Source organism: Centruroides vittatus, unplaced genomic scaffold, assembly GCF_030686945.1.
Source record: "Centruroides vittatus isolate TY-2023 unplaced genomic scaffold, ASM3068694v2 contig_1309, whole genome shotgun sequence".
Lineage (NCBI taxonomy): Eukaryota > Metazoa > Arthropoda > Arachnida > Scorpiones > Buthidae > Centruroides > Centruroides vittatus.
The window spans coordinates 764,310-777,223 of record NW_027120832.1 but is presented as its reverse complement, the minus strand read 5'-3'; the positions used below and the strand labels follow the sequence as shown (position 1 = coordinate 777,223).

Genomic DNA, 12,914 nt, shown 5'->3' with positions numbered 1-12,914 from the left:
AAGGAAAGCGAAAGTGGAAGCGACTCGGCGTGGCCGTTTCTGGAAGTAGAGAGACGCGCGCGCCGGCGGGATCGATATCCGCCGAGACGGCGGCATCGACCGGCGACATGTCCAACAGATTTGCGGTGACCGAGAGCCAAGGCCCGGGGGCCGAATCGGAGGAGGGGTCCCGGCCCGCCTCCCCCAGACGGACATCAGGTGAGTGCCCGTCCGGCCCCGGCGGCCCGGTTTCCTCCGCCGTCTACCGCCTTCCCGACGGGGTAGCGGCGCCCGACTCGTGTTTCCGGACGGGGAGGCGAACGACCCCGGGATTTTTTCCTGGCGGAAGTCCGAGAGGGTTACCGAAAGTGACGCCGCGCCGACGGCGGAGACGAGGGAGTTTCGGTTTCGGGGAAACGCGCGCGCCGCCACGAGCTTCCGATTCCGGGAGGCCCGGGGACGCTTCCGGTTTCCCTCGCGGGCCGCAGTCCATCGGCGGGGTAAAGGAAGGCACGGAAGTGGCGGAAGAGTGGCTGGGTTGTCTTTCTGGAAGGCGACGAAGACGAAACGGAGCTCGGGATCGATCGGTCTCCGCCCGTCTATTTATAGCCGGGTGAAGATTTCGTCCGGAACCGACTTACGGCCCAACGCGTCTTTCCGTTCGATATTCGAATCGAATCGGAACGCCTATCGATCGGACGCGACGCGCATCGACGGGTTCTCCGCTTTCCGCCCTCCCCCCTCCCCGTCGGCGGTTCTTATCCGGAACGCCTCGAATCGAGTGCGAACGAATCCCCGAAGCCACGCCACGCGCCGACATCCCCCTTTCTCTGTTCTTCCAACGGCGCGGTTATTGATCGGTAGCTTTTTCCCGACTTTTTTATATCCTCGTCTTCCCCATCTCGCGCCGATCCTTACTTTTGGCACCCTCTTTCTGGTCCTTTACGAGATAACGCAGAAACTGCGGGCCGAGTAACGGACCGGTCCCCTGTTTGGATGGATTTTTCGGAGCGAGAGAAAGAGAAAAGGGGTTATGGGTAAGGAGAGAAAGGGTGCGGAGACGGTGTAAATGGACGGAAACCTTTATCCCCGAGACAGAAGGATTAAACGGAGACCTCAACTGGATATCTTTCAAATATATCAAATATCTTTCCGGCCTCTTCCTCCCCAATTCATCCTTCACTCGGGAAAAATAGAATTGGTAACAAGAGGCAGCGGCCGACAAATCGGTGGGTCGTATCGATTAAAGACCGATGGAGTGTTTACTACCAAGGACCGGACGACACCGGCAGACATTAAATGTGAAAGGGGCAACATCAGACCGGATTCTGACTCGCCTTTTCTCGGTCGCTTACTTTTAATCTCTCGTCCCACTCCACCGCTTGTTTTCCTCTCCTCTTCCTCCTCTCGTCTGCCGGAGGAAATTCCTCTCTTCCAGGTTCGTCCGCCGGGTGGCGCCTTTTCTTCCTTTCCCTCTCTCGGGGCCAGGCGGATCGTTATTTTCCGCTTCCGGTGGAAAGCCGGGAGGATGGGGATTCGGCGTCCTGAATCTGTAGGGAGCCCGACTCTCTCCACCCCCTCTTTTCGTCTCCCGACGCCGGCCGGCGCGGCGCGGCGAGGCGCCGCGGCCCGCCGCTAGGGGAGCCACCGGAGCGGCGCGGCCGCCGATCGATGGCGGAGCGGCCGCAGTCGACCGGGCCCAGGCGGAGCGAGCGGCCGCGTCATGGAGGGCTCCACCAAGTTCGAGGTGACCCAGACCACCACTCCCGACGGAGTCGAAGTGATTCTGCCTCCCACGCCCGTTTCACCCAAGTCGCCCTCCCCCGACAACGACCTGACCACTGACAGACTCATTCCAGGTGAGCGTCTCTCCCTCCTCCTCTTCCTCCTCCTCCTCCTCCTCCTCTTCTTTCTCCCGCTTCCTCCCGGACATCGGGCGGAACCTTCTTCTTCGGAATGCGTTCGGACGGGGCGTCCGGGATCGGGACGGCCGAACGGCCGATTCGACCGGGTCCTCCGCCTCCGACCGATCGATCAGCGGGATGCGCTCCCGCGGTCCCACTCCGCTCCGTGGACGCCGCGGCGGGAAGAGGGAGAGAGCGCGTAGTTTCCCTCTCTGATGGGGATTTCGTTCTTCTTCCCACCTTTCCGACGCTGGGCGCGCGGGTTCTCGGACCTCTATAGCGTTTTTCGGCGCAGGATGCGGGAGAATTCCTTCCCGGCGTTCCCGGATCTCGCCGAACGGCGAGTGGAGGAGGAGGAGGAGGAGGAGAGTCGGGTTGCCGGAAACCGCCGCTCTCTTTTTCTCTTCTCGGTTGCGCCGAAGGAAGATCGATCGACCACCTTCGATTTTCCGGGTGGCCGGAAGTGGCGCGCATCCGACGGACGCTTCCGCCCGTTTCGGCATCGACCGGAAACGGCTTCCTCCGCCCGCCCTTTCCGGACCCTTTCGGCAGGCCACCGGCCCGGGCGAAAACAACGCGTCCGTTCTCGCGATTTCTTCTCTGTCTTCTCGTATTTCCGGCGGAAGACATCCGACGGGAAGCCACCCGGCGGTGCCCATCTGCAACACGGACATTTTCCAAAATCGGGAAGAGCGGGAGGCAGGCTTTGAACGGGTTGGGAAAATTTCCGTTTTCGACCGAGCCCGGCGGATCGGCGGAGCGACGAGAGGCGGAAACTCCCCCGACGGGAGCCGGCTTAACGGTCATACCCGCCGAATTTTCGGAAGATCCCCGCGACGTTAGCAATTAAGGAAAGGGATGGAAAGTTGGAAATTCGTTTTCGGACAAGAAATTTGCGCCCTCCGGTCTCGGGCGTAGCTCAGCCTTAGGGAGAGTGACCCCATTTCCGTCGACCCGCTCTTCGAAAAGATAATTTTGCCTTTGATTTTCTGGAGTCGTTTTCGTTCGTCGACGGAAAAGCCACGCATGTTTTTTCCGTCCCTCCGAGACCGGGGGAGAAAGGAGAGGCGCGAAGTTACCGACGCGTCGTTCCTCAGAATCCACGCGCCGTCCTTTACCTCGCCCCGAGATCGGTCCCGCATTCGGGGACCGGAGAGAGAGACCCCGCAGCGTCGGTCGTCGACCGCCGCCGGCCCGTTACTTGCCTCCTCGGCCGTGGATTCCGAGAAATCGCTTCGGCCCGGACGACCGCGCCCGACCCGCCCGGTAATACTCTATCGATTGGCGGGAGGAGGCGCGCGGTGGGTGACGACGCCAGTTTTTAACCACTGTTTAGGAGGTGGAGCCACTCGCAAAAACCCGGTTAAGACGGAGGAAGGTCGGAATGTCACCTCTTTCTCGGGGCGCGAAGAAATCCGGGAAGCAGAAACTGACCAGGATTTTTCTTGTGGTTTTTCAGCGGCCGGACGTCAGTCGGACGAGCGCCCCATCATCGAGGACAAGGAGTTGTCGGCCTACGAGAAGAACCTCTACCTGTATCATGTGAGTGTCTCTCTTTTTCGTTTCCCCCGGCTCCCGTAAAGGAGCGCCGACCGTCCGTCTCCGGGAGCCGAAGGAGAAGCCGCCTTTTCCGGGTCGTTTTCCTAGCCGTATTTAAATTAGTTAGTTCGGACGTAACGTTTTGTCTTTCTCCAGCTTCGTTTGTCCGACTTTCGGTGCGCGCGTACTTTTTCTCACCCCGGGCGGGGGAAACAGCCCGTCGAATGGCTTTTCCGGCGGGGTCTGCCAGTCCGGGGAGGGGTGTTCTTCGTCTCCTCTTCCGGCGCCGCCCGAGAAAGGCGGGTGACGGCGAAAGGATTCCAAAGTCTCGGGGATTTACCGGATGGGGAGGAAGGGACCCAGAGGCCGGCGGAAGGAGGAGGCGAGGATGGAAAAAGATTTTAATGGGGGAAGGGAAAGAGATTAAATAGAGGAGCGCCATCCCCGTAACTCGTTCCCGTTAATTTCATTTTCCACTCGGAAAAAGTAGGCCGGGCGGAAATCCGACGGGTAATTATTTTCGTCTCGGATTCCCCTCGGAGAAGCCTGTCGCGCACCGGCCATCGATCGTTTTCGGTGGACGGAAGAACGGAATTTTTACCTCGGGATATTAAAATACAGTATTTTCGGGGCGCTTCCGAATTCGTTTCGCACCCTCCTCCCCTGCCTCTTCCTCGATGGCCAGGCTACAGCTTCCGGTGGGGGGAGGGCGGAGCCTATAGCGGCGTATTTTCGGGGAAGTATTGGCGGGAGTAGTGTAAGAGTTTGATATAAAAAAAAAGTAAATAATGGCACATAGTGTAATATAAGTATACACATTTAGGAATCAAACTGCGTACGTAAATAGAGACGAGGATTTAAATAAGATAACCGGGAGGGACGGAGGGCTTCTGCCACCCGGGTGGGACCGGTCGGTTAGGCGAGGCGTTATTTTATCGGATAAAGGGAACATTCGCTTTAGAGGAAGAGATCTTCGGTTTAAACACGGCAGTTAGAGATTTTCAGTGTAAATACTGTAAATTGTAAATACCCAGGTATTTTTGTCCGCGGGTAAAGGAAACGGCGAAAGGACGATAAAGAAACGGCAGCGCAATTCCCCCGAGTGTCCAAATGTTAAAAGTCGAGAGGCCGCCGTTTCTATGGTTTCCACCGGTGGATGATATCCGGGCAGAATCGACGGCTTCCCGCGTTCCGTCTGTCCTCCGCATCCTCTTCTCTTACCGTCGGACCCGTTCGTCTTCTCTCTCTTTTTATAATCTTCCGAAACCGTTTTTCTGCCATTTTAATCGTTTGGACTCCGTCCCTTTATTTCATTTTCCGTTCTTTGGCTTCTTTAATCTCTTTCGCCCGAATTAATCGACGGATAGGAGTCGGGTCCGGCCGGGAACTGCTTCGGACGGTGGGATGCCCCATCGGGAGAAGGCGGTGGCCCGACGGTCTTTACAAACGTTACGGTCCGGAGGACAAATATCCGGCCAGCCCCAGGATATTTTAAGCCGAAAACCCGTTCCCGGGCACCTTTATAATGCGTGCGCAGTTCCCAGTTCGAGGTACCACCGTACTACTTTACTGTATTTCCATGGGACGGACGGCGGCGCCACCTTCCTGGGTCTTGCGTAGATATTGCCGTCTCCGCACCACCTCCACCCATTTCTGTCTTTCGTGGCGCCGGCGCCAGCGGCTGGGCGGGAATTATAAAATTCCCACCCACAAATTTTATTACCGAGACGTCATTATTACAAAAATCACGATTTGTCCGTGCCGTTACTCTCCACCCCCCTTATGTTAGACTCGGGGAAATCTGTTATTACACGACAATTGTTATATCTGCATCCGTGCATTTCTCTCCTCTTTTCGTCGGGTGTCTCACTTGGTCTTTCTGGTCTTCGGTTTCTGTTTGCCGTCCGGTAAAGCCTTGGATTCTGCACTCATTTTCGGAATTAGACTTATGTCTTTGCTTTTTTGTCTCATCGGAGTTCTTCGGTGATAGACAGAACCTGTTTTGTCGCTCTCCATTAAACATAAATGCCGTTTTACTTTACGACAATCGATAAAGTGACGTGTTTAAAGACCTGTGACGAATAAGTAAAATAAGCCACATTTTTACCGTAAACGTTTAGCCTACTACGGTCCAAATTTCAAAATCAATTTAAACATTGGATATAAAAAACTTGTAGCGTTGTTTGTAGGTGGATAAGGAAATCGTAACAAAAATGTAGGCAAAAATCGACAAAATTTACTTATAACGTCGGGCTGCAATTTTTTAATCTTACTTTTTAAACTAAGCTTTCCGTCTTGCCCCCGTACATCATACTTCTCCCGATAGTAATCGAGCCGTGCCGGTCGTGTATCTATCTCCGTTCTGCAAATTAACGACGGCGAGAACGTACTGTACAGGTCAGCAATTTGAAAATTGCAGCTCTAAATATCGGCTGTTCGGTAGCTACGGGAGAATCCGAAAAGCCCGAAAATTATACGGAAAGTACGGGCCTGGCAAGTATGGTTTTCTGTATTTTTAATTTTCTTTGTGCTTAAGTTACGTTGATTAGGAAGAGGAGTGACGGTATCGACGGCACTAAGTCTAAAGTAATTTCAAATATCTCGTTGAAAAGACAATTGTTTTCTTAGGTAATGTGCAAAATTTCAATATTTTCTACGAGCATATAATCTTTTGTTTTATATGTTTTATTATGACAATGCAACACTCAGGCGATCTGCCTAAAGGGGATGCTTTCTGTGAGGTCTTTTTAAGGGTAATTGGCCCCTATTCGTGCGTTACAGACGTGGAGAAAACCCGGAAAACTACGTGGCCAACCCGTCCTGGTCAGGGCATATCCTTAGTTTCCTGCCGCCGTTTTAAACGGCGGCAGGAAACTAAGGAAAATTTACACTTTATCCGGGTGTCCGCCGTATAAAACGGCGGACACCCGGATAAAGTGTAAATTGTTGCGCATCTCTGACGGAATTGTCGTTTTACGGAATTAGTCGGTCGAAAAATTCCGTCTTTATTGGAAATAAAGTTAACTAATTCTTTCCAGCAAATGATTTTCCATTCGTCTTAACGTAGATTGCTCCATTTTTTACTTAATTACATCGAATTTTTACCTATGTTTTAGATTTGCCTTCTTTTATAATTTAGCCGTGTAAAACGGAGAGAACTACGGGCCGACTTTCATTAACTTTAAATTGATCCATTAATTTAATAAAGCCAATCACGAAATTTAAAAAAAAAAAAAAAAAAAAAAATTGAGAGTACAGGTAAGAGAAAAGAAAATTGGCCAATTAACCGATAACAAGCATTTTCAACGACGGGCGAAGAGGGGGCTTGAATTAACCCAGCCTTCGTCTTCTGCCGGAAATCGGCTAGGGAAATCTGGCCTCTGTCAGGTCCTAAAATGTTTGAATTTTGGGGCATTTTTTACAATACGAGAAACGATGCTTTCAGCCTCAAACACTTCGATCGTCCATTACAAAATCGATACATAAGTAATAATTTAAGCATTTCTAAGTCAATTGTTTTAAATAATCTTTCCATGTCGATTTTTTCCTTAAATCGGTACCGTAAATTTTCAATCGACGGGGGATAATAAATTCCGATAATTGGTCGGCTGCTCCCGGATTAATCCCGTGCCAATTATATTGTGCCTATTTCGGTCCTATTTAAATGCCAATAAACTTTACTTACCCGCCTAGTGTCTGTTACGGAGGGGTGTCGACCGCCTTCACGTCCACTCGTTCATATATAATTTTTTTTTTTCGTTCGATAATCGGTATGCACGTATCGTAGAAAAATCTACGCACAGTCGGATACCAGAATTAAACAATTTAAATTTAATAAAGTTCGCTTCCGTCCTTGGTTTTTCTGGCGGAGAATCCGGACGATAAAGGACTACCACTTTGTTTACCATAGAAGACGAAAAGGGCAGAGAAATGACGCGTAGTAACGCGCATTTGAATTCTCTCCGTCGTTGGCCTGTTTTGTTGTTGGACGTTTACGTGCAACGTATCCGGAGGAAGGTGCGGAGAGTCCGTGACAGACACGGATAACAATTAACTTTGAATGAACGAATACTTTAAGGATAATTGTCCGAGGCCGATAAATTTTATAAGACGTATGAGAAACCGGAGGCCACTCTCCTTTTCCCTAATTCGTAGTTAATTTTTAAATTTCGGCGCTTTAAATCTTACTGTCGTCACGCCCTTCTTTCCCGTTCCTTCCGTTCTTACGGAAGAAATGACCGATACGGCAGCTCTGTTCCCAGTCTTTCCATTTTCCTGGACACTTCCGAATGTTATTAGACTAATTAATGGTTTTACGGACCGGGTTTAAGGAAATCGTTAGGCCTGGACCTGGTTTACTAGGCTCCAGCTTAACCGGAACCTTAGGTTACCCTGCAGTAGAGTAGTGTAAATTACCGGCGCTTCTTTCCTTACGGATCGGCCGTTGTTAAAGACGGTGCCGCGAACATCGGCTGGAAAATCACCAATTAATTAATTAATTAATCTTCCGCTTATGTATTTTTTTTTAATTAATCATTTTAAGACGGCTCCGCGATGTTGGAGTTAATAAAGTGGCGATTCCCGGTAGGGTAAACATTGGTAAATTCGTGATAAAATTAATTATTCTTTAATTATCCGATATATATTTCGTAAATGGACATGTTAACTACACTATTAAAAGGACCGTACTCTCGAGATAACAGCCTGGCTTTTTGTCATTACGAATATATTAGTTTTCTAGTAGCCTACAGGTGGTTATTTCGTGATATAATGGGTAATTTCGTGATAATACATTGCTAATTTCGTGGCGGTTCTTTAACCTATATTTAACTGCAATTTGAAACAATTGTAGACCTATAAATTCTCATTGTCTTCATCTATCTATCCTTCCTTAATCTCGAGAACAGAATTTGATAGATGAAAGACAAGATCAGATATGGAAAGCTTCGAGGCAGAAAGCCCGGATTAACTGTATAATAATTTTCTGCCAAACCGGAAGATCACATTATTTGAATTCGAAATTTTTCATCTGAAAGGAGTTGAATAAACGACTCAATTGCTAACAGGAAAAGTATGATGTACAAGAGCAAGCCACTATTAATTTGAGGTGGAGAATATATATTTTAAATTAAATAAATTACAAATATGATTAAAAATTGCAACCTGGCATTGTGACTGTCACAATAAATAATTGCTCGTATATTGAACACTTTCCATCCTCGCGAGTCCCACCAGTGGCCAAGCGGTTTCAGTTTCCTGAACACTGGGAGTTCGGCCCTGGTTTCGCGTCTTGCCAGAACAGGCTGCAAGATGGAGTTTTCCGGATTTCCTCTACGTCTGTAACGTCTGAATACGGGTCAGTTACTATTAAAAGACCTTCCATTATTTCCCGTGTAACGACCATTATAAACGCATACAACGACAATTACGTCACACTTTAGCCTAGAAGCTCATGCCTACATGCCTAACTAGCCGATACTCAAACGAACAAAATTTTCAAATTTAATATATTCTACGCTATCTGCGAGCAAAATTTCAAATCTCATCTTACATTACTTATTTGATAATGTATCACGAAATTACCAATGTTTACCTTAAGCGCGGTCTTGCTCGCTCAACGTTATTTGTCCCTTCCCTCCTGGCTAACCGACCCCCGTCCTAGGCCTCACTCACCGGATAAAAAAGGCCTTCTTAGTGCCCGCCGGACGGAAAAGAAGAAGGCCCCAAAAGGTTACCTTAAGCGGATTTTGTATTGTGTAACTCCGGTTGTATTTTGTTTTTCGCCACGTTTTATTCGTTTACCGTGTAATAAACTATTTCGATAATTACTTACGAATTAGGTGATTAATTATTTCTAAATATTTCTTTTAGGAAGAAATGCCAGAGAGGCCCCGAGTGGCCTCGCTTTTGGGTTCTCTGGCCAACTACAACGTCGCCATTCCCAGCGTCACGGAAGAATCCAAACCGCCGCCGAAAGTATATTAATCGATTTACCATTAATCCCGTAGACATTAATCGATTGCTTTTTATGTATTAATACGGTTTTTCTAATTGTAGAAAGCAAATCTCGGTACCGTTGCTGGCGTTTATCTTCCTTGCATACAAAACATTTTCGGAGTTATATTCTTTATTCGATTGGTATGGATCGTTGGTACGGCAGGTACACCGGTGGCATTTGTCATTGTTTTATTATGCTGTTGTGTGGTAAGAAAAGAATTTTTATTATTATTTTTTAAAATTTTTGAATTAGAGAATTCACATTATTAAATAAGTGTTGCCTAAACCCCGATCTTAAAACGAAAGACGAACCTTAAATAAGTTATCGGTTAATTAAAGATTATTCCGATTGACAAAGTGTGAATTTTCTGATTGCTGTAATATTAATTATTTTGCAGATAAAACAGAAATACGGATGATATGATAATAATAAAAATATATGTATTAAAACAGAAACAAAATTACAAAGTAACCGTTTTGGATTGACGTCTTCAGGTAAGAACATACATAGCATGCGGAATGTACCAAATTAAAGAGAAATAAGTTGTAAACGAAACATATTTCTATATATAGTCGACACCAAATACGTTTTATACAAATATATATACACTCGATATTTTTTAAATCAAATTACAAGTTTAAAAATAGCACAGTTATTAGGTCGATATTATTGATCTCGGACGTGGCTTTTTCACATATGGAATTTATATTTATTAATAAAAAATTAAATTATTTATAAAGAATCACCTATAAAAATAGACATTAATATAGATGCCATCTTAATTAATGGTATGAACGATAAAAACATTTTATAAGTATTTAATTCGGATTTTTAAAATATACATTACAAGATATGCAATTTATCTATATCGCATGTTTTTAGTACTGGAATGTAGAAGTTTTGGAAATTGTTATCTGTTTGAATAAGATATGTAAGTTTACTGAACACGAAGTATGTCTAACCTCAAATATTGCGGATACAAATTAAATATATATGTTTGGAATCACAAAATTTACTGGCATGACTGTATCATGATTTGCAAATTATTGCATGTTGGCATGCTGGCACGACAATAATTTGGTCAAACTATCTGATAAATTTTTAAAACCTCAAAGTTTGTTCGTAATCAACAGATTCTTGTACCGGGTGATTGTAATCAAAGTACAGTTCGACGCTTTCTATGCAGATATTTAGCGGTTCAAACGCAACCGGATCTACTGAGATGACACTTTGGGTCGTGCGGAAGACATTTCCGTAAAAAAGAACAAATAAAAGTAGTAAAATACTGGCCACTACGCTACTGCAATCGACAAGCACTTTATTTGTACGAGGCATTTGTGCTATACAGAAACTTAGTGAAGCGGGAATACTGATAGACGCAATATTTATTCTGAAGATAGAATATAAAACCCGAGAGCGACAGAGGAGTTCAATGGGCAACGTTACAGTAATTGATTCTCTGCCGTACTTCTTACCTGTAGTGCCAAATTTGCAACGTGTCCTCGACAACAACATTTTTTAAAGTGTCTTCGTAACCGAAGACGACACGGATTAAGATTCGGATAACGAAGTGGCTGTGCGGAAAGAAACGCACGACTAATCGCTCTGTTTATGGGTGAAATGTTGCAGAAACTGCCGTACTCCGAGTGCGATACGTGAAGGATAAACATAACAGAATTCGCTCTAGACTAGGCGAGTGCAACGTCATATGCCGGAAAACACGGAGGTTTTTCCTGGCCAAAATACGACGGTTAAGGATATTCGTCGCTCATCGCGAACTTAAATGACCACCACGCATTCGCTTTCATTGTGGTAAGGAATGCCAATGCACGGATCGGTAGGGTTTGGCCGTCGGTGACAAGCGACTATCGGTTATGCCCAGTGGTGATATTCGAAATATTTAACAAGGGGTTCGCTAGCAGAAAATTTTTCCCTGACAATCATCGACAAACGAAATGGAAGTTTTAGCTAGAAATAAATACAATACCTTTTCTTGCGATATATCTAACAATCAGTGGCGTATTTGGAACGTAACGAGCCCTGGGTGAAGACCAGGTAACAATAGTATTTTAGTGCTGTCGTTTTTTTTTTTTTTTTTTTTTTTTTTTTAAGGCAGAGAAATTCTTTACCGCGAAATGGCACTCCTCGTTACAGACAGATGTCATCATCTCTCGAGATACATTATCCTTTTTTCCTCGCTGTCCATAGCCCGACACGTGTTCCACAGCCATCTTGTATTATCTCGCGCGCGTGGCATTCTGGGATCTCTCTTATGACTGGATCTAGTTTCAAGAACTCTCTTGAATCGATCGCGATTAAACCTCGTTTCGGTCGAGATTGAAACGGTCGAGAGAGATCGCACCAAGACATAGTCCCCGACCTCGCTCACAATCTAGATTGAAATGCTCGGTGAAAACGGGGTATAAGGCCCTAGTTTAGTAGTATTACAGAGTATAATACGTATATTTTAATATATTTAAAAAAAAAAAAACAAACCCACTGAGAAATGTTCCGTGTGTTTAACAAGGTTCGGGAAACTGAAAATTTTAACAACGGGTTCGGCCGAACCTGTGCGAACCCGCTGAATATCACCACTGGTTATGCCCAATATTGTACGGATAACAATGCGCCGACTTTCTGGGCACCTTGGTAAGATGCACCCAACTACCGTGACACTACTGATACCGTGCACGTGTCCTACTTTATTCTGCAACATTATTCATCGACTAGTCAACGACAACTGCGATAACGCAAAGGCCCGTGAAGCGATCAGTTTGCGCTTTCGATGGTGTCGAGGTTCTGGAGGATGGCTTTCCTCAAATCGAGTGATCGCTCTCCCAAGAGCTGGCGCAAACAAATGTCCTCGGCATTAATTCTTATAACTGCAAAATCTCCAAGTGAGGCCGCAGCGTTGCTGTTGTTTTCGTAACACAGTTTTACAAGAAATATGCGTTTCGGCAAGGCGATGGCCGTCGTAGCCGATAATGACGTTCGACAGTGGCGGTCACTTTATACTTAGAATTGGTCTCAGCACGTGTGATTAAACAAAGGAAAATGTTTTCTTTGCTTACAATGCCCACATTATCGTAGTAGTGAGTTTTGGTACGTAAACGTCTTCGGCATATCCCAAGTTATCACCGTACTAGATTTGATTTGGACCGCTACTATCTCTCTATGCAGTGTTACGTAGGGGTACTTTAATTTCAATTACCCGGAATATGTGACTTGGAAAAAAGTTAAAATAAAAATTGATACCAGAAATATATAAAACGATTTTTCAAAAATTAAAAATAGTTATTAGAAATAATGTATTGCTTCTATTTCTACAGTATGCGATACTGTTAGTTAGTTAGATCACACATATTCGAGTCTTGCATACTTGGGTTATTCGATTTGAAAGGAAAATTAATATATGGTACAATACCCCTATTTCGGGTGGCGGTACAATTGCTTACTTTCTCGTTAACAGTCGTACTTATTCTTTTCAGATATTT

The 12,914-nt window shown here is 46.2% G+C and overlaps 1 protein-coding gene across 3 annotated transcripts in view; it reads left to right on the top strand.

Moving 5' to 3' along the window:
* Positions 1-7: 7 nt before the first annotated feature.
* LOC136989914 (solute carrier family 12 member 6-like) overlaps positions 8-12,914 on the top strand; it is a 149,531-nt gene continuing 136,624 nt past the window's right edge. Inside the window, exons 1-4 of one of the 3 annotated variants that reach the window (XM_067288228.1) lie at positions 8-198; positions 3,343-3,425; positions 9,294-9,398; positions 9,480-9,626. In XM_067288228.1, coding sequence (XP_067144329.1) covers positions 108-198; positions 3,343-3,425; positions 9,294-9,398; positions 9,480-9,626 — 426 coding nt within the window. In that variant the 5' untranslated portion in view covers positions 8-107. Of the gene's footprint in view, positions 199-1,659; positions 1,839-3,342; positions 3,426-9,293; positions 9,399-9,479; positions 9,627-9,856; positions 9,915-12,914 lie in introns of those variants that run through there. The other 2 variants (XM_067288220.1, XM_067288236.1) reach the window with 2 other exon arrangements.